Raw genomic sequence first — 26,537 nt, forward strand, 5'->3', positions numbered from 1 at the left:
TGTTTGTTGTGTATTGTGTAAAGACACAAGTTCTCACCACACAGCTACAGCTGCCTCTAGGCGATACCTAAAATATAAAGCCTTGGACAACTTGACTCATATTCACAAGAAGTAATATTAAACTGGAGTTACATAGGGAGGTATTTTTTCAAAAGTGTTCCTAGATTTTGGGAATGATCTTAACCTGAAACCAAAGACGATTCTTTTAGTAATGCCTGAAATATTCTAAGATCTAAGTTATAAAGAAAATGGCTAGTTAATAAGAAGCATCACAGTGACAAAAAATTCCTATTGAGACACAGGAAGTGAATGTTGGTTATCAGCCATACGTGGATCAGATGCATTAGAGCATGTAACATTCTAGCAGGCTCATAAATCAAGGAAAATTCTAAAGGAATATCTTAAAGTCAATATTTTAAGGCAAATTATTAAGGTGTGAATTATTGTATTTGTATTGTTATATAAATGGCTGTTGATCTATGGAATTTTAATTTTACCCAACGCAGTTTTCTACTGTGTTTTCCTGTATGTTGCACAATATTAAACTAGGATACTGATCAGTCAGTAAAAACATGTTTAATAGTTAGATGTACACAGGGAAAGGTTTGCAATTATCAAATAGCGAATGTTTGCAATTCACTATTCGGTAATCGCAAACACCAATGTACAAATATGTGCTTTACACTTTCTGCAATTCCCAGTGGCTCGCAAATAGACCTACATCAGTAATATTTATGAGGTAGGTCTCGGTTTGCATCCCATTGTGCAAACCACAGAAATCACAGAGATAGAGGCCTGCTGGGGTCAGCAGACCACTATGTCGGTGTATTTTTTTTAATGCAGCCCATTTTCCTTAAAGGAAAAAGGTATACATTTCATTTAAAAAATGAAAATGAAAAGTTTCTTTTCATTTTTTAAGAGTAGGCAGTGGTCCATGGGACCACTGTCTGCTCTTGAGAAATGTTTTGACAAACATACCCAAAGGAGAAGGGGCCCTTCGGGGACCCCTTCCCATTTACGAATGTGTTACCACCTCCTTGAAATAGGTGGTAAAATGTGAATGTATTGCAACTGCATTTTGGTCACAAAACATTTACACATACCACTGTGATTCGGCATTAGGAAGGGACGACCTAAACACACCCCTTCCTAATACCGAAGCCCAAACTCAATTTGCATTTCGGTAATAGGTTACCTAATCGCAATTAGGGCTTTGTACATTAAAAATACTTTTATACAGTTGCAAATGGCCTGATTCTGTGAATCAGGCCGTCAGTGACATCAGAAAAGCTTTGTACATCTGGCCCCTGGTCTGATTAAGGTTAATTCAATAAAAAAGGCTATGGTCAATTGCACTTTTCTTGTCAATCCACATTATTCTGAGAGAGTCGTATTTGCTATTGTTTGATTTTGAGGTTAATATCGAGATCTTCACAAAATGTTTTATGTAAACGTGTGTATAAAAACACGTAATAGATACATTTAAAAAAACTCATAACACATACTAATAAAAGCAAAAACTAAGAACACAAAAATAATTAAGAGGGTTTTCCTAAAAAGCATGTAAGTTGAAGAGAATGAATGTGGAATGGAGATCACTTAAAAGCATGGGACCTAAATGAAAGATGTCCAACTTGTAGGAGCAGGAGAAATTGTGATTGCTAGTAGTGATCTGGTCTATTGATAGAGAAATAGTCCACACACAACAGCTGTTCAGAACTCTGGCCTGTGATACATGTGCCCTGGTGATTTTGTACTAAAGAATTCACAATGGGGACATTTTTGTTGGTTCATAATACCGTACATATACCATATTTATCTTTACGTTAACCTTAATAAATATTTGACATTGTCCGTATTCATCAATATCATGTAAAAAACATGTGCAGATTCTGTGCAATTCTGCAACTATTCAGCGAGTCTGTTGACAAAGACAATTCTCATATTTCTAGTAGGGAAATTTAATAAACACCATGGGTTTTAATCGTTAAGAGGGGGACACTCAATTACACCTGATATTAAGTTGGTCAGCAATGCGCCCCACACCTGAGTACCATCGATCACCTATACATACTATAGGAAATTGGGTTACTGTTTGGGGGGGGGGAGGTGGAACCCTACTCAAGCAGCAACCACAATTTGTGTCACAGTGAAACCCAAGCAAACCCCAAATTAACATGCACTCAACCCTCTGGTAGCTTAGAACAAAAGCCATCAGGATACACTTAGAGGCAATGTGTTAAGTATTTATGCAGCAAACAAACAGTAATAAAGTAAAAAGACAGTACAAGAAAAATCCCACATCAATTTAGAAAAACAAAATAAAATCTAATACATTATTTGACACCAAATGACAAAAGTCCAATCAGAAGGACCACAGACATATAATTTTAAAGATTTATGATAAATATAGCTCCTAAAAGCACAAAGCACCACTTGCAGTTTTCTAGCCGTGCAAGAACGGATGAAAGTCACAAGTTCAGGCCGACCGAGATGGAGCATGGGCTGGATAGAGGAACCAGGTTAGTCGTGCTGAAAAGGTGACTTTCTAAAGTCCCACACCAAAAGTTTAATTTGCGTTGGAAGAGGCCACAAGTAGCAGGGAGAGTGTCGAGGATAGTTATCGCTGTAGCATGAAGATACTGTTGGGCAACCCGGATGGTCGTTGCTGGAGATTCACCATCTGTTGGGCATCAGTGCCGGCTGTCTATGCTGAAGCATGAAGTGCAGATCTCGCGTTGACGGTCGTTGCTGGAGGTCACTGTAGCACGAAGAGTCGGGTTCACTGGAGATTCGCATTGGCAGTCGGCACGGGTGGCAAAATCTGGGTGCAAACGGGCCAGTTTATGGTCGCAAAGAGACCAAAACCTCAGGATTTCTTCTTTCTTCACAGAAGAGCTCAACTGAAGGCACACCTAGGGCCCAGACCCGAGAGGCTCCTAGTGAGGATCAGGAACTCACTCCAACAGAGGCCAGCATGGCTCAGGCAGTTCCAGATGCAGGGAGGCCTCTGGAGCTTGTTATGTCCCTTTACTTCAGAACAGGTCAGTCAGCCATCCCGTGGAGTAACTTCAGCCTGAGATAAAGGGCGTAGGTCCAGTCTTCATTCTCAGCAAGTAAGGCTAGCCTCAAGCAGCAGAACCTTCTTCTATAGTAACCACTATTCCAGGAGTGTAATGAAGAATGTAATGAAGAGTTGAGTCTGAGAGTCCACTATTTATAATAAGTGCCAGCTTTGAATTAGGAGATGGTTCTGGAGATTTCCACCCCCAGAGGTGTTTTGGAATTTCCTGCCTCCCTGCCCTGGCCTAAGTTTGTCTTGGTGCTAGAGTCAAACCCTTTATGTGAGTGTACTGAGGTAGAGCTTTTGTGATGTTCAAGTGTGGTAATTAACTGCTTCTCCCCAATCAAGCCACACAAGGGCTATCCTGTCAACATCTTTTCCCCTTTGTCTTCTGGGAGTAATACACAAAGACCAACTACCAGCTACACATAATCATGTGACCCAGGATACAGGCTGCAGGCACAAAATGGTTTGGACAAGAAAGTGACAACCTTCCGAAAGTGGCATTTGCATAACTGTGACTTACAATCCAACTTTACCATTAAAGAGGGTTTACAAATTACAATTCTTGAACACCAAATTTGACATTCCTACCAGCTCCTCATTGAAAGTTACCACTTATTAAATGTAATAAGGTAGCCCAATGTTATCTCATAGGAGAGTAAGCCTTGCAGTAGTGAAAAACACACTTAAGAATTTTTCACTACCAGGATATGTAAAACTTGAAAGTTCTTGTCCAACTTTTTAAACACTCTGCACCCTGCCCTTTGTGCTGTGTAGGGCTTACCCTGGAGTGGCGTATATGAATTAAAAAAAGAAGGATTAGGCCTGGCAAAAGGTTTATCTTGCCAGGTAAAAAAAGCAGTTTAAAAATGCACACACAGGTTGCAATGGCAGCCCTGAACCTTGTTTGGCAGGCTACTTAAGTAGGTTGCACAACAAGTCAATTAAAAGGGTTAATTGGGTGTAAGCAACCTTCACCATGTTTAAAGGAGTCCACACATGCACTTTAGCACTGGTCAGCAGTGGTAATGTGCAGAGAGCCCTAATACCAAAAAACCTAGCAAACAGGAATGAGGTAAAACGTTTGGGGGAAGACCATCAGATCTACCACAGAGGCTGTGCTCACCTTTGCTGACCTAAGGAGAGGTATGAGGAAATGTGATGGTTTACATTTCAGCAAATTGGCAGAAACTCAAATGTAGCTTCCTGTTAGTAAATACTTAAAATGTTATTATGGGCTATCTGTTCACATTCCTAATACTAACCTATGTTAATGATTTACAATTTTTTTTATAATAAATATATTGCATTAATCATGGTCTTGGTTAGCATTAAATAGAGGCTTGGAAGATATAGTGTGGTAGTCTTTGACTTCTTAGAACAAAGTGGGGATCCTATGTGTATATTTTATTCTGCAGAGACTCTCGCAGGCATGAGGTAATCTCCAAAGTAGTCCATCCTCTTGAAAGGTTGCAAGTTCATTATTACTGACCTACTATAATACTGCATCAACAACATCAACCGAATTAGTACACTGAGAGTTAAGTATTTATTTACTATTCTTAACCCAACATTCCCTTATCTATACTTAACCTGTGATGTAGAGGTTAGGTCAATATAGTAGAATCGATTTTACTGTCATGCAATGTAATGAATTTAGTTAGTAAGGGTATCACTCGTGAACTACGCCCATGGAAGGGTTGGGGGAACTCAGTCTGTTTTCCTCACGCAGCGGAGGTTAGCTACATGAATCTGAAGGCCGGGGGAGCCAAAATCTTTTTTTTGCATGCCATCATATCAAGGGGCTCTAATGCTAAATAATGCATCATTTATTAGCCTCTAGGGATACTTTCTGTAGGGTGTATTTGGGAGGGTTGTATTTTAGTCACTGTGGTTTACAATATCCAGGAAAACGTTAATGAAGTGTTACAGCAGATTGCTTTCTAAGAATGAGATATTAGTTGTTGTAGTAGCCCATAGCTCAATTATCTGATGTAATAGTTACAAGCCCCTAATCTGAAACTTTAGGAAACTGGTTCATACAGCTGATTTTTGTCAAATGTGTTTCCAAAAGTATTTCATCTTGAATGTTATTCATCAGCTTGACAAAACCAATCTGGCGAATGTCTGTAGTGCAACTTAAAAAATATATATTTTGATTTTCTTTGGACCTGTTCTCTCTTTTTCAGTGGGGATTTCCTGCACTCTCTGTTCATTCTACTCTTAATGTCTCCCCCTCCTAAGACGTCCTACTGCCCCTCAACCAACCCCCCACGCACTGTCTTCAATTTTTTCTATTTACAGGGTGAATTTCCAACCTGCACTCAAACGTATTCTCCTGTACTCTTCCCCCCCCCCCGCCTCCATGGTGCTGGTTAAATAATTGGCCCCCTTTCTTTATTTTTTTATTGGTGTCCCTGCCACCCCCCTTGCTCCATTTCCAATCGCCCTTTTTCTTTTTTGCATTTACTTTATCTTCTTCTTTCACTTTTATATTCAGTAGCCCATTTCTTCTTTACCTCCCTTCCCCTTGTCTTCTTGATTTTCTCGTCTCGTTGTTGTAAACATTAAAAAATACCACAACTTGCATTTTCCAGTTAACCTTCTCATTTTGATTATTTAAACTGGACACTGCATTCAAACATAGGTCTGTTATACTTTTCCATAAAAATCTTAGGATTTTCATGGAAAAGGTATTTCCTCATAATTACATTTCCCTGGAATGTATTTTTGTCAGACTAGTTTGATTAGCCTCGCGTTCTCCATTTTGGAGTTTAATCAAAGTGACAAACCATTTTTTTTCTTTTAACTATTCTTTATTGCAGTTGTATGTTTTTCACAATGTCCACATCATTGACACAGGTACATATCAATTAATTAGGTATACCATTTTATTTATACCATTTTATTTATTTATCAACATAAGTACTTGAAAAAAAAACAATGTGGCAAATCTTTATGCCTACCTGTCAAGGCACCTGAGAATAATTGAGGTCTTGCCCTGAAAAATAAATGAACATTTTAGACCAGTTGTTGCGGAGAAAACTAGAACAGTTGAATTAGATGCACGTTTTCCACCTCAATGCATGAAAATATGAAACTTGCCCAAGCAAACATAATGAGCCCTATCAGCAGCCAATTTTTAAGAATAGAATTCACTACTGTAAAACAACTTTGGATTTGAGTATAATTTGCTCCTAGAGATCCATAGTAACCTTAGAGTTTTCTTAATCAGACACTGTTGCTAAAGTCATATACAAGAAGCAATGAAACATCACAGACATTGTGGAGAAATAGTTGCACCTGATGCTAGATCCATTTAGATCCTGATAACATATGTAAAGAATATGAGACTACCTACTGCCATTAATTGAATAGTCAGAGGAAAAGCTCAGGACAGATGGCATCAACACCGAATTACATTAATATTTCACTAATTGTTTTACATCATGGCTGGCAGCTTTTTAAAAGAGGGCGAGCAAAAAGAGATTCCTTCCTAAAACTAGGCGTAAAGGAATGATTACCATCTTACGCGGCCGCTCCTTTCGAGTGCTGGCCGCGAAGTGGTGGAACTCCCTTCCTACTGAGATCCGGGCAATAGATGATCTACTTCAGTTTAGGCGGGCCATTAAAATATTTCTGTTTGTTTAACTCCCGATTGCTTCTTTCCTTTTATTGATGTTGTGTTGTGTTTACCTTCTCAGAGCGCCAGGACGCCCCTTCGCTGGGGCAGCTGTGCGCTGTATAAATATAAATAACATAACATAACCTAAGCACGGAAAGATCACATGAAATGCCTCTCCCTATCAACTTATGTCACTAAACAAAAATGTGTATTTTTGCGACAGAAACATATTGACAAAGATGATAGGCCATCCTTGCTAGAGTGAAAAAAACCTCATTCCCCAGCTGGTACACCAGAATCAAACTGGGTTTGAACTGACAAGAAACACTGCCTAGAGTCCACCTTACCTCCACAGATGCTGGTAAACAGAACCAGCTGGAAACTGTGGGAGCCACAGTAGATGACGATAAGGATTGTGGCTCTCCTCTGTGGCTTGAGAACTAATCAAACCATCTTCTTAGTAGCAGATGACTAGGACTTGAAAGGAATACTCTTAAAGCTGCAGTATCAATTTTGCAATGTGCAGGCTGATGACAAGACTGGATGTGGAGAAGGTTTGTTCAATTTCCTTCTTGATTGCCTGAGGGAACAGCAACTCCTCACATCAGTCATGGTATCACCCAGCACAGTATAACACATGCGAAAGGTGTGAGGTGACTCCTTAAGAGGGTCTTTAGAACAGAAAAATCAATAAAGTAAATAATATTCCCGGCAATCTGATAATGCTTAATTGAAGAGAGCGATGAGAGCGAATAGAGAGCGATGTTTTAGCAGATAAGCCACACACTAAATTCCCATTGTCATCAGCCACAGAGAGTAAGAATAGAATCCAAATGGAATCCAGATGCAACAAGCAATGAATCAGCATCAAAAATAGAGAGCAAGTGGGCAAAAAATGCTACGAAAAATAGGGAATGAATGCATTGCGGTCCATCTTCGTCTAGTTACTGCCTCCCTTATACATTATTTAAAGAGGAACAAACACACAGGAAAGACTGATAGTTTATCTTGGATTAATGTCCTCTGAACAATCCATCATCTTGGGAAGGGTAATTCATATGCTTGACCACTCCTTTCCCTTCAGAATCATGTTTCAGACTATAACACATAAAGAAGGCCAAGATTGACTTACTTTTCCTGCTGCCACATTTGCCATCAAATGGCTGCACCTGATTGTGGCTCCAACTGATTGTGGAACACCCCTCCAGGTCACTGCGATCACAGAATTATAAGCGCAATGCTGGGCATGGGTTCCAACAGCCTTCATATGGATGTGCAGCACACACACAAACGTCCTCTGACAGTGGACAGCCTCTGGCGAGGTCTAGGCACAGTTGTAACAGAATGCCCTCTCCTGAGGCTCTAGTTTTAAGACTACACCGTTGACAGAAACAGCAAACCAGTAAGGAAGCATGAACAGAAGAAAAATCTTCTCCTGATCGCCCACTAAATGGGTAGGTTTTCCAGTGACTTAAGAATAGAAGACAACCTCTGAAAATCCAAGACTCAATCTTTTTGAACATATTCCAGTTTTCCTTGTGCCTTAATTGGCAGTGGTTCACCTGAAAGTGGATGATAAAAATCTGAAGATATGGTTTAGAATGAGATGAACGGAAGGCAGAGTGAATCTTCTAAGTGTGAGGTAATTTCAATCAGAAGACAAGAGGATTGATCAGATGAGTGATAACAAATGGACCAAAATTCCTGACTTGTCCCTATGCTCAGCATATACTACCAGGTCACACTCTTCATTACCTAAAATCTGTATAAAGAGGACTACAACCACCCTTCCCAGTAAAGTTCACATCTGATGATAGTTCCTTTAGTTTAGGTTGGATGTATTATGTATTATTTAATGGTATTAGACATAGGATGGTGGTAATTGTTTCTTGCAATGCCTTTTCAAGCTCCTCACTCCATGGCACATTCACATTTAAGATGTGAGGTCAAAGTCCATTCATTAGCACTGGGCCATCCATATTCGCCATGAGGTGTCATTTCCTCTTTATACACCAATTGGGCAGGAGCATATTCACATAAAACATGCGCAGTGTGAGGCTATTGTGCTGGAATGTGTCTGCAACTGGGTAAATACACAGCATGGGTCCTTCAACCTTCTCAATGTAGGTCTTCCCCAGTCAATGTATTTTCTCTTGCACTTTTGTACATATACGGAAGGCCACATGCTGACTGCTCATTGCCACTGTTTCGACTGTGACATGGATATGGAACTTTTGAGTTTATTTCCAAGGCATGCAACACCAGTGAACGGTCCTGAAACGGTTTGCCTCCTTCCTAGAGGACAGAAGCCATTAAGTCTGGACTCCTCCCTTTGCGGCCCCCATCCCCAGTCTAAAAGTTGGAGTTCCTCAGGGCTCGATACTGAGTCCTACTCTCTTCAACTTATATAGGTCCCCATTGGCACCACTGGCGGAGGCTTGTGGCGCAAAAATTATTTCTTACGCTGACGACATGCAGTTCCTTTTCACCTGCGACAAGAGAGCTGACTTTGAGGGAGAGAAGATCAGTACATGCCTCTCAAGGTGTTTTCGTGGCTGAAGAGGAACCAGTTAAAATGTATCCCAGATAAATCTGAAGTACTTTTTTTTGGTTCCCCGCCCATTGATGAGTGGGAACACTGGTGGCTTGTGGATATGTCACCTCCTCTCTCTGCGCAAAACTCCATTAAAAATCTGGGCATCATGATGGACTGTACTATCTTGAAGAGATCTCAAGTCCAGTCGGTAGCAGGCACTTGTTTTGGGCTTCTGCAGATGCTGAGGAAATGTTCCCCCTTTTGCCACTTGAGCACGGGAAGACCGTAGTACACTTATTGGTTACCTCCAGACTGGACTATGTCAATGTCCTGTACCTGGGCCTCCCTGAGTATTTGCTCAACCGCATACAGGTGGTCTAGAATGAGGCCGCCAGAGCGGCTCTCTAGCTTAAGCCCAGGACTCCGATTTCCCTGCACCTCAAGGCATTTCACTGGCTCCCAGGAAAAAAAGAGTATGAGTTTTAAAGCTCTGGTGCTATTTTTCAAGGCCCTTCACTGAAGCTGTGCAGAGCATCTCAGAAGGAGAGTCACACTTTATGTGCCGCCTAGAACCTTGAGGTCTTCCACTTTGAGCCTGGCATCCACCCCCAGGACACGCCGCGCCCAAACAGGCGGTTGTTCTTTTAGGTTCCTGGGAGCCCAAGCCTGGAACCTTCTCCCACTGATACTCAGAACTGTGACCGACTTAGCCGTTTTTAGGAAAATGCTTAAAACCTGGCTATTCCACAACTAGTCTAGCTCTCCTCTTTTCTAGCTACAGTTTAATCCTGGTCTCTCACTTTCAGGGGTTGCAGCTGGTTTGATAGTCATTTTAGCGCCTGGACACTCTTCCTGAGTAGCTGCGTGCTCTATAAATGTTTTTATTCACTCATTGCTCCCTCGCCTTGCATACTTCCCGTGCCTGAGTACTAATGGCATACTAGATTATTCAAAGCTCTCCTTGAGTAATGAGTTTCAGTGCCTTGTTTTGCAACAAAAAGCTCCGCTCTTGTATGATGAGAATTGTGGATGATATTTTCAGAGAACATCCCTTTGAGTGATAGTTGGGACAATATTTCCAAAGGCATAAATCTTTAACTTACTTCATGAGGAGTTTGTTGAAACAAATTTGGTCTTACAACATCTATCAACATGTGATAAAGTGAGTTAGCTCTGACTTGGGGTTTGGCACTTTTGATGGTGTTTCATATAAGACAAAGTCCACATGTATCACTCGCTTGTTACCATCGATGTGCTCAGTGTGCCAATGACTTTGATTTTCTGCTGCACAAGTTTGGGCACTAATGGGGTGGCACACATGTCACAGCTTGCCACATATACATTTTCTGGGGGGCTTTTGTGGGGCACCAAGGAGGATGTAGGTGTCAGGCCATCTCTTGAGGCCTGTGTAACTAAGGGGCAACAATGCTATTCTTATGACAAGCATTGAGGGTGCCCTGGTTATGACAGGAGTCAAGTACTACGTGAGTCCAGCATATCTCTGTGGGGCATTCACTTGGATTAGCTTAACAAAAGCTAATAGGAAATGACTGTCACAGCATAGTGGCTGGATTCTGAGGCAATGTAAGCATTCAGTTTTTGTCTTACTCAGTTATGAACTGGAGCACGCACAGTGTAGTCAGTGCTAAATGCAGTGCGAGGATGCAGAGCTTCTGCATCAGCCTCGCGCAGGGTTTTGTGGTCAGCTGCATAGCAGAGGCTGCAGTTGCAGGAGGTGGCAAAGAGAGTCAATTATTTAGATACAACCAACCGCAAAACAGAACCTTGATAGCGCAACAGGGTCCAAAGTGTATAATATTTTGTGATAGCCTAGCCAAAGGAAGCAAGAGGCCAAAGCAGAGCAGATTTAGAGATTCTGGAGAGTGTCACCTCTGAACATCAGTCCCCAAAGGGGTATAAGGCAGATTGGTAGTGTGCTGCTTTCGGAGCTTCTGAGCTCTTGTGCGCCTTACCATGGGAGGGGAATGCAGTCCCAGGGATTCAGGCAAAAGGCCTGTCCTCAGTTGCCAAGACTTGTGAGCACATAAACCAAACTCAGTCCGGTCAATACGTTTTCATAATCTGCTACGGGCACACAGATCCTTTTATCCCCTTTCATGATTGTAAATACTATGCGAATAGATCAATAGAAAAGGGGGAGACTTCAACCATCCCAAAGTATTGGGTTCTACACTTGGACATAACAGTGGAATGGTTTGGCTTCAAATACATGAGATCACACCCCAATGCTGATGAAACAGAATTAGCTTTAGTGACTGACTGCTTCCTCCATACTACCCTCTGCCCTCTTCCTTTCCCGGACCATGGGAGTCTACTGCTGAAACTAATAATGCAGCTTAAAATACTCAGAACAAAGATGCAGAGAAAGATAAGTATTGCCATCAAACTGACACACAAGGGTGGTACAAAGTGGGGCACATCAACAAAGAGGAAGAGCACATTTCTCACCAACCTAGTAATGCCCCGATAACGCCACCGAAAATGTTTCACATTGCACTTTGTGCACAAGTTTTTTTCCAAAGTTGTTTTATACGTTCCAGCCTGTTTTGCTGACCTGTATATAAAATATCTAAAACAATTTGGGAAATAAATTAAATGGAAACTGTGCAATAAATTAATTTGACACATGAATCTGTGGAAAAAACTTGTCTGTAAATTCTGTTGATTGCTAAACATAGTAGTGAACACTGCATATAGTGATGTACTATTATTCACCAATCCTGTTGGGATGTCATATTTTTAGACGTGGGAAATATAATTAGGTTGGTGATTCACTAATGAATAGAAATACATTGCACTATGGGGGCAACCTATTGTGGTTCCTATGGATGTTGCAAATGGGAGTCAACTCAGGGAGTTGCCACACACAATAGAGGGTGACATTTCATATAGAAGTTCGATTACAGAGATTGAATGTAGGTGCTTTTTAATAAGCACCAGGAGGTATGGGGCAAGGGCTAAAGCACAAACCTAGTAAATTTCAACACGTCTTTCTAAACAGACGATATTCCACTGTACAAGGAATTTAATGCTTGTATTAGATCATGTTTACTTCAAATATAGCAAAGATATCGGATAAAAATAAAGGTAGACAACACTTTTTCCATATCACATCTATGCCGACCTCACGTCACATGGAACCAGCTAAACACAGTGTCTTGTAGACGGAAATAAAGGAGGTGTTGATATCGATTTGAGGTGTAACTGTCTCTCTTAGAGATCTTTAGTAAACACGCTAAGTTAGACCCATTATGTCGTCCTTTAAGTAACTGCTGGATTTGTAGTTTCAATAGTAGTAGCAATTTTTGCCCATCATAGTTTTGTCTGCTTTCTATACAATTTATGTCGAGCATCCAGAGTGTTCTTGAGGAGAAATGTATGTAATCTATACCAGCTTCAGAAATGACAAAAAACTCATTTAAATTAGGAAAGGCTATGGTATAAGCTGCAAATGCTGTTTGTGTATGTGAAGAATCTCAACTCCAGTTTGTTTTTGTATAAAGCTGTCAAATTCTACTGAGCACCAAGGTGATACCTCTTTACATGCGATTTAACTGCATCTCTAAAAATCTAATTCCAGTGACCATGGCATTACATAATTTGGGAAAACATCTTTACCAAAGACATAAAAAGGCAAAGATATGGGCATTATTAAGTATGAACTTATCTCCCAGGTGTTAATTGGCCACCGTTGAAAATACCTGAGAATGTACATCAACTGCCTAGAAAACTACAGGATTTCTTAACAAGAACAGTATAGCAGCAGCTCTAGAGGAACACACAAGTATCATGTGACAATGTATTCAAAGAATTTTCTTTACCCCTTGCTTATTTCCCATAAAGAAAATTGATCTTTCCCAGATTTCAGCTCCATCATCTTCTTGGCTTTCAAGGTTCTCCTTCTTCTGAACTTCAGCTACAGCTATATCCCAGAGGTTATCACTGACAGAGAAACAAACAAAATATGAAATCATCTACATCATATCATAAACTTCAAATTGAAAGTGTTTTAAGGTAAGAAGCTCGACCCCAAAATATCTGTTTTTAATCTGCATGCATGACGATTTTAAGAAAATTCATAAAGATAATTTGCTTTCACACAAATTCAACTGCACATGCACACCTTCTGGTGCACAATTTAGATAGGCTTTGCACAAAATTGGCACCATCTAGCAGGTCCATTTATGAGTAGCACATCCAGTTTGGGGTTTTTCTTTGCATTCTGATACTGTTAGTATCAGTACTATCATCACATGAACAGTGCTACAAGTACCTTAGTGAAAAGAAAGAAATATTGACTCAGTAAGATACTCAAGCCTGTATGGGGAAACTCGCGAATTTGGGGTGCAAAGTTTGAGTAAATGTAAGATCACAATAGGTTCCTAAATTTGATACAAATCTTCATGGAAGGTCAACTTAAGTAATTGTAACCCATAAAGAAAATTGAACCTGCCCATTCTTGGCCTTTTTCATAGCTCTCTCTTACTGTTCCCTCGGTCCTTTTTTGCGACCTATTACAATTCCCAATTCATTCCCTGAAGGTATACATTTTGTGGGAAAAAAAAACAAAAGCCACACAGATTTTGAACACCAGAGAATACACTATTTTACAGAACACATACGTTGTGATAATAAAACAATTACAATTTCTGACTACGGACCCTCTCCACATTTCTATGCACACCTTAAATTCACTTATATGAACACTAAATGCTACGCCTTTTACAGAATCCTGATTGGTGGATTTCTAAAAAAAGACTTTGTCCTGAGAATGGCAAACGGTTAGAAAAAATGTGAAAGGTTCTTGTCATCATAAGCCTAGAGTAAGATTCAGGAAATGGGAAGAGCGAACAGGGGTATTTTTAAAGCCTAATTTGGTACGCTAGTGAACCTTTTTTTTTTAATGAATTGAATGTACCTGTTTTGCAAAATACTTGTACCAATCTCTAGTTCTGAACAGGTGATAGTTTAAAAGAAAATCATCAAATGGTTTTAAGATTTACAGTTATTAGTGTTGTATTCTAAGAAATTTGAAGAGTGCTTGCAATGTTCAACACTCCGTCCATCATCCCCTTTGGTTTTGCTTTGTTCGCCCTAAGTTGGCAGGGTGTGCCCAGACGTGGGTCTCTTGCTCACTTTGCCACTGGATTCAAGCTAGCCTGGCTGATGATGGCGGATTAGCCAGAAACCGGTCCCAGGATGCTCCTTTACGGTCCAGGGAAGACATGGCTTGGCAGTTCGGGCTGGACTGTTCATGTGAGGCATAGGGTCTGATTGATTTGCACATGGCCATGTCTGAACTGGGGTGGCGGAGTGAGCTAAAGAAGGATGATGGATTAAACCCAGATAAGTTGACTGGGGGTGAGTGTTTGCAATGTTCAACACTCCGTGCATCATCCCCTTTGGTTTTGCTAAGAATAAGAAAGTAGCCAAAACTATGTTAGAAAAGTTGATATATTAAAATTTAAGAATGGCAATAAATAGATGGAAACATTAGAAGGCAAGAGTTGGGCCCCCGGTGAAAGGCATAGATTGAGGTACATGATTGAAAAATGGTCCTATTAGGATAAAAGTAGTTAGTGAATTAATGATTAGAATGTGAGTGTTTATGTAGGTAGACTATTTTAGGGAAAAAACTGGTGCAGGAAATTATGAACTGATGAAAAAGAATAAATATTGTAAGAGGACTTATTGTTGAGATCATAGTGTAATTTTCAAAGTGAGCAAGCTAACCACAACCTTTTATTGCTATGGAATAGTACACCTTTGGGCACGCTGTAGAATAAATGCATCTGATATCCTATTTTTTTTTGGGGGGGGGGCACTATTTTATTGTGTTCTTCCGCTGCAAAACATCTGATGCCAATTTTTAACAGGATATTTGGGAAGTGAGCGCATTTGATGAACAAGACAATACTTCAGACAAAAAATTGAAGATATGTGCATAATGGTGAACTGAAAATTCGAATCGATTTTCTAGCCTTGAGAAAGCGGTAAGTCTGCGAAACACGTGTTGGATGTAATAACTAAAATAGGAATGGCTAATTCTTGGATCAATACACATCTGTAAAACAATTTATGTATGGACATTATGAATACATTTTTCCTCATCAAGATCTTAATTGTATGGACTCTTTAACTAAGTTGCCTCCTGATGTTAACGAGTATGTCCCTTAAACTGTGAATATGTGAACTGGTGCACCTACTTGGCAAGTACTTTTACACCCCTGTAAGGCCCTAGTATATTGTTCCAGTGGTACCCAAGGCAGGTATGTAATAGGGTATGTAATAGGGAAACCAGGGCTGCAGCACTTATTGTGCCACCCTGAATGACCCAAGTGAAACCAAAGGTTGCAGGCCTGCCATGCCAGCCTTGCACGAGTAGCTTGCCTGCTGGAGTTCAACCTTGTATACACCATGTGTGACAGGGTCATCCAAACTGCATTTGATATATGTCAGTCATCCCTAAGGTAGGCCTCCTATAGCCCAGGAAGCAGGGTGCATTATAAGATCTGTGTGGAAATATATGTGCAAGCATATATTGCCCTGTGGTAGAGTTCTAAAAGTGATTCTACCGCAAGTGACTGACCAGCCATAGGATAACATGGGGTTGACACTGGACATACCGCTGATGTCCAGATCCATTATAGAGCAGTCAATTTCTTCGTATTTGGTGTCAAACACCGTGCTTTTTAACCCACTGACATGATGGTGGTGTCGGGGTTTAACCAGCATGTACCTAGGTGGCACTTTAGACAGTGCCCACCAAGTTACCCTGTGTTCTTGTGCCTTGGAGGGCTTTTTCGAGGGTTGTCGCCAATAAAAAGATCTGACATCATGCTGGGGAGTGTGTGCCACTCCTAGAGGTCAAGTACAAATGCCTGTGTGTGCAGGAGGTGATACCTCCACCAACACAGTATGGCTAGTGAATGGACCCATCATGGCGGTGAGCCTCAAAGGCTTCACTGGCGCAGCTGGACAAAGGACCTTGTCCCCCTCTTGAGGACAAATGCTCCCCCTGGACCAGGCACTGTTTTTTGCAGGCAGGCACACCTCCACAAGGCTTACCACACCTCGGGGGTGTAGCAGCTGAAGTGCACAGCCGCAGATAGTTTTGGCCATCTTGAATTTAGGCTAGAAAGCAGGTTCTGAATAGTTTTTGTGAAATAGACTCAACAGATGTGGTTACTACAGGGGCGGATTAGCCGCAGGACAAGATACCCACTGGCTACTAGTCCTCACACCCACTGCCACCCCCTAAATCCAGGATTAAAGGGGATCCCCGATACCAGATCCTCAGATTCGGCCTGATACCACGAAGAGACTAATTTCCATGACAAGGCAAGACTCCACGAAGAGTGGCACTAAGTTCTGCACCAGTGGCAGCCACCCTGCAGCCGCTGGATTTTGACTCCACCAAGGCAAGAGGCCAGTTCCAAAAGAAAGTTGAACCCCTCTGCAAACTCCACACTTAAAAAGGACTCCCTTGGGCTAGAGGAACAAGTCCATTGCAGTTGGCAGTCACAAACCACTAAATCCACAACCTTAAAGTACTGTCCACCGGGTCACCCAGTGTGGACACTCAAAGTCACTGGGCAGGTGGCTTCTGGGAACTGTAATGCCGACCCTCAGCAAGGCTCAGCTTCCTACAACGGTCCACAGGTCCTCTGGAAGAAGATTTCCTCAACCACAGTGCTGGTCGGTGGTCAGTGCAACTACTACCTGCTTTATTCAACTCTCCAAGAGAAGGGATCCACCTGCACAAACGATCATCCACCCCTATGACACCATCGTAAAGATCCTGCATTCGTTGTCATCCTCTCTTGGCATGCCTGCCAGAACCAGTTGCTGCGGTTCATGTTCAACACCATGGATAGCTAGTAGCACCTCTGCACCAGAGTCCTCCGAGCCATGTAGATCAGACCTGTCTGGAGACTCCTGGTCCAGGGCCAGCTCCTTGTTTAAGTCCCAAAGGGTTTTTCTCAACTCGACCCACAAGTACCTTTTTGCTGAGGTAGCCATTTAAAGACTGCAAGCCTGATTAGCCGCTCCGTTTGACAGCTAATGTGTACCTCTGCATCCCACTCTCCTGAGCTAGGTAAAATTGGGCTAGCTGTTGTGAACTGGTCTAGGGACTCAGGAGACCTTAACCCCGAATAGGTTTGGTTGTACTTACTCTCTAAGTAATCAAATGCATATATGTCTTTTCCCATTGAATCAAATGGAATGGAATTGGATTTGTAGAGCGCGTGGCTACCCGTGGGCGTCCCAGCGCTATAAGTATAGATTTTGCCAGAGGAACAGAAGCTTTAGGGAAAGAGGAAAGTTTTCAGGAGGTTGTGCAACATTGATGTTTTACACTGCCAAGGACTGATTTATTTAACGCTTGAAAATGGATAACTCCGGCTATCCTGTATGGTGTCTAAAAATATATACAAAATCAGCTCTATTTTTACAAATTGGTGTTGGATTTCTCTTGAGTCGTGCCAATTACTTATCATCCATGTTGATGATGTGAAATGCTAATCACATGTTCCTCTAAGTAGCACATCTGGGCTTTGCCACTCCACCAGGACTAAGAGAAGGTGTACAAGAGAATGTATGGGGTCTATCATTGTGTATTGTGCTACTATTACATCGTAAGGCACCCCTGCCATACCACATAAATACTATAACCTTGCAACATTTTTTGTTTTTTAAACCTGTGAGATATTAGTTCAAATAGTTCGTAAAGCAATGAAAAGGCCAGAAGGAAGTGAAAGATTGTAATAAATATAACATCAATAAAGGTGTTGGACTATGGAATTGTAAACAATTGAGCAACATATACATGTTTTTTTTCAGTTTAGGACTGAATTTAATGCAACTGCTTTGACAATTACACTATGACCTCAACAATCAGTCCTATCACAGTAAATTGCTAAGTGTCACAGAACATTTTGCTTGAGGACTAGCTGGAGCTTATTCCAGTCACTCTTATCTATGCATATAAGATACATATAAGCACCCTCTTTTCTTTAATGTAGAAGAAAAATATATAGGAGTATTTTTCAAATCGCTGGCTTACTATGGTAGTATCATAACAAAATACTGGAACGCTTGAGATGGCTGTGAGTTTATATTGATGGGCTCAATGAAAACAAGATTCTGTCTTACTTAAATTATTACAAACAGAGACAACGCGTATCTTACACACAAGATCGTAAACATCGCCTGTCCCCGATATCTCAGACCAAAAATTAAAGAAATCGGACAGGGACATATCATTTCGCCTCCTGGCACCTCTCCCTCAATAACCACCTTCAAGAGGGAGCTGGAACTACTTCTCTTCCAAAGGCACCCTCGAATCTGCTCTTAAGATATCCTGACCCTACGTTCCTCATCCATTCTCTTCTTGTCTTTTGTCTCTTCTCACATTCTATAATTTTTTCTGGTCAAAATTAATTATTGTACCCTGGACCTCACTCACACCTAGATGCCTTCTCTTATCATTCTCTGCTACAAGTTTCCCAATCTCCAACAGCTAGACCAGCTGTTACTCAAGCTTGAGACTTTTTTACTTTCCGCTCTACTTATCCCTGTATGTAGATGGACACACTGTTTCATCAGTGTGGTGTACATATGTAACCTACTTGTAACCTAATACTATACTTCATCTTCTCCACAATGGTTTAGAACATGCTCTGTAAACAGGTAATGTGTCTCTGTAAAGTGCTCTGATGCCACCGGCCTGAATTGTGCTATATAGAATGTATAAGTAAATAAATAAGTAAATTTAATTTAAACAGTATTACCTTCCTAGATACTCTTTTAAAGAATACCCAACCCTGAGAAACAAAATCTTTCAAGAACAGTGAACGGAATTACACTTAGAAAATGAAATAAGTAAAGAGTATTACACTATTGGGTGGTCTCTAGGAACTGATAAAGCAGAGCAATTAGGAGGAAGGAAATGGGGAAATGGAAGAAAGCAACCAGATGGAGGCATAAGATATATACAATCATGTAACTAGGTATATTGTTTAAGCCAAGAGTACTTACAGATGAGCGTTACCAGGGAACATGTTTCTATGTGGACTGGGATGGTTTTCGTGTCATGTACAGGCCATCACAAACTGACATACCAACCTAGTATTGGATGTCCAGAACAGAGAAACCAGGGATACAGAAATCTATATAAAAGGGTTAGGCAGCCCAAAAGTAGTATGTTTTTAAAGTTCCTGAGTAGCCCCCACTGCTCCTTAGTAGGAATAGTCAAGCCACTAAAGATGACTGAGGCTTTTTGCATTTCATTTTGAATATAGGGTGCAAAAAACAAGCAGTGCTGCGATCCATTCCTCTGCTGCACCCAGGAAGACCGTCAGCACTACGGGATTCTTAAACACCAATCAGAAGGTAATGTTTCACACATGAAAAAGAAACGCAAGTCCTGCATTGCCTCTCCTGTGTTAGATATGGCCTTTCCAGTGTTGCAGAACAAAAATGTGTATTCTTTGCACAGAAAAGCTTGTTTTACTTTTCATAGTTCAGAGGTGCCACTGACCAACGGGGAGCATGAGGGAGAAATAGGCAGGAGTAGAGAGGGAGAGGGGGGAGATAGAGGAGAAAGAAAGAGGGGCTAGAAAAACAGAATGAGTGATTATTATTATAATATATATATATATATATATATATATATATATATATATATATATATATATATATATATATATATATATATATATATATTTGGTTCACAGAGGTCACCGCCGCCGCACCACTCGTCCTGGGTGCAATCCTACGCGGTGGTGAGCCGCGATATATTCAAACACAGCGGCAAGTCGTACCAAACAGACAGGCGCACTGTTATGTTATGTTAATTTATTTCTTCTATAGCGCACGGCAACTCCGAGAAGCATCCCGGCGCTTTGGCGAAGAATATCAGCATAAAAGCAGCCACACAACAGAGAAAAGCAGAAAAAAGACAGAGATCTATTTCGTGAAGAGCCAAGTTTTCAGGTCCTTTCTAAAAGCAAGAAGACAGGGGGCCAGTCTCAGGGACAGTGGTAAATCGTTCCAAGCCTTAGGTGTTAAATGGCGGAAAGACCGGCCTCCCAATCTTGCCCGTCGAATTGCAGGGACTGTCATCATGGACAGACCCGATGACGTCAGGGTCCTGCTCGGTGTATACCGGGAAAGACGTTTCCCAATATACTTGGGGCCAATACCATGTAAGGCCTTGAAGGCCATAGTCAGGCATTTGAAAAGAATTCGCTTGGAGATAGGTAGCCAGTGTAAGGTGTTCAGTAAAGCAGAGGCACCAGCTCTCCTCGGGAGTCCAAAGATGGTACGGGCTGCCGAATTCTGGACTACTTGCAGACGGGTCATAAGATATTTCGGTAGCCCCAAAAAAAGAGCGTTTGCGTAGTCCAGTCGTGAACCGACCAATGCCTGAACAACTGTTTTCCTGTGGTTAAGTGATAGAAGAGGAAGAAATTTCCTCAACATCCGTAGAATGCCGAAGCATTTCCCTGAAAGAGACGAGATGTGAGGCCCAAAAGATAGTTCACAATCTACTATCACTCCCAAATTCTTGGCCTTGAGGGACACCTTGTCAGGGGGAAACATGTCTTGTGGCCACCAAGATTTCCAATTGGGTTCCGGGGCGCAGCCGAAAAAAAGGAGCTCAGACTTATCGGAGTTACATTTTAGGCCATGACATCTGAACCACTCAAACACCGCACCAAGGCAATCCCTGATCTGTATGCCATTGAATGACCCGCCCCTATCGCATGTGAACAGGAGCTGGGTGTCATCAGCGTATGACTCGATCTGGGCGCCAAATGATTCCGCGACTTCCGCCAGAGGGGCCATAAAGATGTTAAATAGCATAGGGCTAAGGATGGAGCCCTGAGGGACTCCCACCTCTAGCGGAGCCATATCAGCGGAAAAAGGCGGCGCCCAGATCGTTTGTCGGCGGTCGGCCAGAAAGGATTTAAGCCAGTTCCACACCGTTCCGCGAAGGCCACATTCCCAGAGTCTTACAAGGAGGCCTTCGTGAGGAACGGTGTCGAAAGCCGCCGACAAGTCAAGCATGACTAACAAGGCCTTTCCCCCAGAGTCGAGTACTTCCCTGATGGCATCAGTGACCTCAAGCAAAGCCGACTCCGTGCTAAAATTAGCACGGAAACCGGATTGCGAGGCGTGCAACAGGTCATTTCCTTCGATGAAACTGGAAATTATCCTGTGCACGTATCTCTCGGCCACTTTCGCCAGAGCAGGGAGAAGGGAGATTGGCCTGTAATTGGCATGGATGAGGGGGTCCAAGGTAGGTTTCTTGAGTAGTGGTAAAATCATGGCACGCTTCCATGCCAGAGGCACCTCCACAGTAGACAGGGAAGTGTTCAGCAGGGGGTTCACCAAAATATTAATGGCAGATGCCACTTTCCCCAGATATTTGGACGGACATGGGTCCAGAGGAGAACCAGATTTCAAGCCTGACAAAAGCTCCAAGGATGTATTGAGATCAATATGAGGGAATTCGAAGAGGAAAGGGCCATGGCCTTCCATAAAAGATGGTGGCGTTGAATGGCTCGAATCCGATTGAGGGCCGGAGAGAGAGGCTTGAATAGCTGTGATCTTACTGACAAAAAAGGTGGCTAATTGTTGTATCCAAGAGTCCGTGTGGATATGACTAGGAGTACAAACGGCAGGAGAAGTAAAATCCTGAACCACTTTAAAAATTTCTTTGCAGATATTATCAGCCCCATCAATACGATGTTCAAAATAGGCCTTTTTTTCATCCCAAATTGATCGATGGTAGGCTTTTACTGCTGCTCGAAATTTCGATTTCTCAATTGGATCATAAGCCCGCCTCCAGACCCTCTCAGCCCTTTTACATTCCTGTCGTTGTATCCTCAACCGAGGAGAAAACCACGGGGCCGACGCTCTGCGCTCTCCTGATTTAGATTTCTTTGCGGGGATTAGAGTCTCAAATCTGGCTAGAAGCCATTTTTGGAGGAGGGCAAGATTCTCTTCCAAACTTCCCAGAAGGGGGCAAGGAGAAGTGATGAGAGCCTCCGATAACATATCCCCGGAGAGAAGATGGAACGGGCGTAAGGTCCACGTGGCCTCTATTACTTCTCTCTCCCGAATGAGGGCAGTGACATGCAAGGAGAAGGGAATTAAAAAATGATCAGACCAAAGTACTGGCTGTAAAGAACCAACAAAAATGGGTCTCGTTGAAAATACCTCATCTAAGGTATGGCCTTTGTTATGAGTTGGTCCTTTCACGAACGGGGATAGCCCTAACGAGGCCGTAATATCAAGAAGTTTGGTAGCATCAGGGTCACAGCTATTGTCCATATGGACATTGAGATCTCCAAGAAAAATGCAATGATCAGACCTAAGACAAGGGACTGATAGAGCTACTTGCAATTCGTCAAAGAAAGGTCCCGTCGAACCAGGGGTTCTATACAAGAGTATCCCGGTACAGGCCTGGAGAGGGGAAAGATGTAAGGTGAAGCCAATGGCTTCACATCCCTGGATGTTCTCCACCGGAAAGGTGGAGCAAGAAATACTCTTTTCCACGATAAGAGCTACTCCACCTCCTCGGCCCAATGTTCTATCCCTCCTAAAGATGTTATAATTCGGAGGGATAGCATTGGCCAAGTCCGGTGCGGAACACTCACCTAACCAGGTCTCAGTCAAAAATAGACACGTAATATTGGAATTATACAACAAATTCCATATATCGAGAGAGTGGCAATTTACAGACCTGGTGTTAAGGAGAAGACATTGAAAAGGAACGAATGTATTGTCATGGACGGTACCGTCTACAGCCGGAAACCGCCAACCACATGACGGACAGACTTTTCTTAATTTCCTTTCTCTGACAAAAGGCGTTTTACGCCGAAACGCGTCTGTCAGTATGAGAGGGGGGGAAATCTTGAAAAATAAAATCGGGCCGAAGGAATTCACGAGTGCGCCTGTCTGTTTGGTACGACTTGCCGCTGTGTTTGAATATACATACATATATATATATATATATATATATATATATATATATAAGAGAGACACACAGACAGAGAAAACAAGAGACACAAAAAGCAAAGTCAGAAAGAGGTAGAGTGAGGGCGAGAAAAGAAGAGAAAATGAGAGAAAGAGGTAAAGAGATAAACACCTAAACAGGAAGAGATAGTGTGTATGTCGGATTAGAAGGAAATGTGTGTGAGTGTGAGTAAAAGGCAGTAGTGGGACATTCAGACGGAGAGCATGACTAGTAACTGTAGTCATATATTATGGAAAACGTTCACTTTTTTTGCTGGCGTGGCAGCCTATAGAAATTAATGTCTGGAAAAAATGGCTTGGCCTACCCAGAAGATCCGTAAATAGCGCCCTGAGCTTAGAATTGTGCCTCACTAGTGTACTATTTAAGTACAAACAGTGGCTCCTTAATTACTAGTTTAATCTCCTTAGAGGTGATGAGAGGTACCTAAGGCAAATTGGCACATCTAGTCTGCAGGAGAAGTATGCCGCCAGATGGATTGCTGATCTCCTTGATATTATGGTTTCTCTAGAAATTTTCAGTAAGGGTAGAATTTCCAGGAATGCCTGTAGTACAGCAGAAACAAACATTATACGTCTTCGTAAAAGAGGGATCCATCAGGAGTGATATAGAAGACGTGTGTAAGAGAGATAATCTGAGTCCTTTAAAGGAGTCAAGTTACGGGGGGGAATATTCAACATTACCTGCAGGATATAAAAAGTGCTTACATAAGTAGGTGGGCTTTGAAGGTTAGGCTGGGGCAGGTGCCAGCCTTTATATGATGGAAATTGGTTAGACGGGAAGTGCCAGAAACAGTTAAGTGTCCCTTTTGCCAAAATGTATCATTAACCTTTATGACTTGCTTATAGTCTGCTCAAGTTTAAATAATAGTAGAAGAAAATTGCTGTTACTCGCTTTTAGAATGTCACAGGTTTGCCATGAAAGCGATCTACTGACAGTAATCTTAAATTGTGGTAATATATCAATCTGCTATGCGGGATGGAAATTCATGTCCATTGTTTACGAACGGCTCTTCTCCAACCTGAATCTATTCCAGCATGTACGTACTCCCACCCATGAAAAAGGACACATTTTGGACCAAATATGGTCCTATAATGTCTCCCTTTCTACACCCTTGACGACCCCGTGTATCTGGTCAGACCATCACCTAATACAGTTCTCGATCATCATATGTGGCCAGTTAAAGACCACCAACCCAGTGGGTGGATTGACCAGGAAGTGGAAATCCTTAAATAATCAGGACTTTATTAACACCCTGGCCAAATCAGTACCCACCTTAGCCACAACGTAAACTCTATGGAAGAGAAGCTCTCGGAATGGCTATTGTCGGCATGCAATGAATATGTCCCACTAATTAAATTCTCTCGCGCCCGCCGCTCAGATGCTCTTAGATGGTTCTCCTCCGCCGCTCAGATGCTCTTAGATGGTTCTCCTCCGATCTTAAAAAACAAAAACTTGAGCTGCGCCAACTCGAGAGGAAATGAAGACATGGTTACTCCGCTGAAGGCAAGGAGCAATACACTATTGCTCGCAGAGAATATAAAAAAGCCATACTGAATACCAAAGCGGCTTATTTCTCTGAGAGAATACTAAATGCTCACAGTAAATCAAAGGAAATTTTTAAGGTACTGAACGACTTGTGTAATGACGATAGAACAGCATCTGCTCAAGCACCCACCCAAGAGCTCTGTAACTCCTTAAATGATTTCTTTCTGGATAAAATAGCTACTATTAAAGATAGCATACCAAATAGTGCCAGCCTGCACTCCCTGGAAGACATGTCTAGCAACCTCTCCACACTAGAATTCATTACTCCCATCGACCCCCGTATATTAGATGAACTTATGACCCGGGTCAAATCGGACTCACCCAACGACAGCTGTCCACCACACATCTTAAAAGGCATCTTCTCGGTCATACCTCATAGTGTACTCCCCCTTCTTAACAAGTCACTTGCGCAGGGCAAGGTCCCCTGCGCCTTCAAAAATGCAACGGTGGTTCCCCTTATCAAAAAACCAGGGGCAGATCCTTTCAATCTCTCTAACTACCATCCTATAGCTCTCCTCCCTTTTGGAGCTAAAATATTGGAAGCATACGTGGCTAGGTGCCTTTCCAAATTCATTTAATCCTCAGATTACCTTGAACCTAACCAAGCCGGTTTCCGCCCAGCGCATTCTACCGAGACTCTGATCCTGGCAGTCCTGGACACTATCAGATCCAACGCTGATAGGAGTATCCATCAGGCCCTAGTGCTCCTGGACCTGTCGGCTGCGTTCGAAACGGTTGACCACACCATCTTACTGCACCGTGTCGAACAAGCCGGCCTGCGTGGCTCTGCACTCAGCTGGGTCAAATCCTTTCTTGCTGACCGTACTCAGGCTGTCATGCTCGGGAATTTCACTGCCCCCAAGCTTGTCTCCACTTGCGGGGTCCCTCAAGGCTCTTCCCTGTCCCCGCTCTTGTTTAATTTATACCTTAGGCCCCTACTACACTCTTTAAAAAACAGAAAGGTCACAATTTTTAATCATGCAGACGATCTGCAGCTAATATTCACACTGGACTCCCCGGACTCTGTCACTGAATTTCAGGCCACCATGCTTCACATCCAGTGGTGGATGGATCAGAACCACCTGAAACTTAACCCAGGTAAGACAGAGTTGGTGCTTCCTGGGAAAAGCGAGTCCAGCTGGGGCCCGCACTTCTGGCCGATAGAACTAGGGCCACCTCCCTGCCCTCTCCTTCGGTGAAAAGTCTCGGGATCATCATTAATGCAGCTCTCTCACTTAGAGGAGAGGTGGGAGCTGTGATCTTTACCTTCCATCAATTGCGTCAAATCAAAAAAATTGCCCACTTGTTGACCCACTCGGCTCTCATACAGGTGGTGCTAGCTCTGGTTCTCTCACGGCTGGACTTCTCGAATTCCATCTACCTGGGCTTACCAGCATTCTTAACTAGGCGCCTACAAATCGTTCAAAATCAAGCGGCCAGACTTATTCATAAACAAACTAAATGGCTCTCGGCAAGACCCCTGTTGTCTAATCTCCACTGGCTACCTATAGCCCAACGGGTTGCCTTCAAGTCTGGCTGTCTGTCCTTTAAAACCCTTCATGGCAAAAGTCCCAGGTTCATCAACAGCATGATCGTGAAGTATGCGCCCGCCCGAAGTCTCCGCTCGGCTTGCTCACCATCCCCTCCTTTAAATGGAAGCGACAAGGAGGTTGCCGCTTCGCCTACCTTGCCC

General features: G+C 42.4%; 1 protein-coding gene across 1 annotated transcript in view; it reads right to left on the bottom strand.

Moving 5' to 3' along the window:
- Positions 1-26,537, bottom strand: part of DYNC2LI1 (dynein cytoplasmic 2 light intermediate chain 1) — a 352,340-nt gene that overhangs the window by 298,114 nt on the left and 27,689 nt on the right. Inside the window, exons 2-3 of the mRNA XM_078647108.1 lie at positions 13,071-13,191; positions 6,034-6,068 (exon numbers count right to left, since the gene is read on the bottom strand). Of these exons, the coding sequence (XP_078503234.1) occupies positions 6,034-6,068; positions 13,071-13,191 (156 nt within the window). The remainder of the gene's footprint in view (positions 1-6,033; positions 6,069-13,070; positions 13,192-26,537) is intronic.

Source organism: Lissotriton helveticus, chromosome 6 (genome assembly GCF_964261635.1).
Source record: "Lissotriton helveticus chromosome 6, aLisHel1.1, whole genome shotgun sequence".
Lineage (NCBI taxonomy): Eukaryota > Metazoa > Chordata > Amphibia > Caudata > Salamandridae > Lissotriton > Lissotriton helveticus.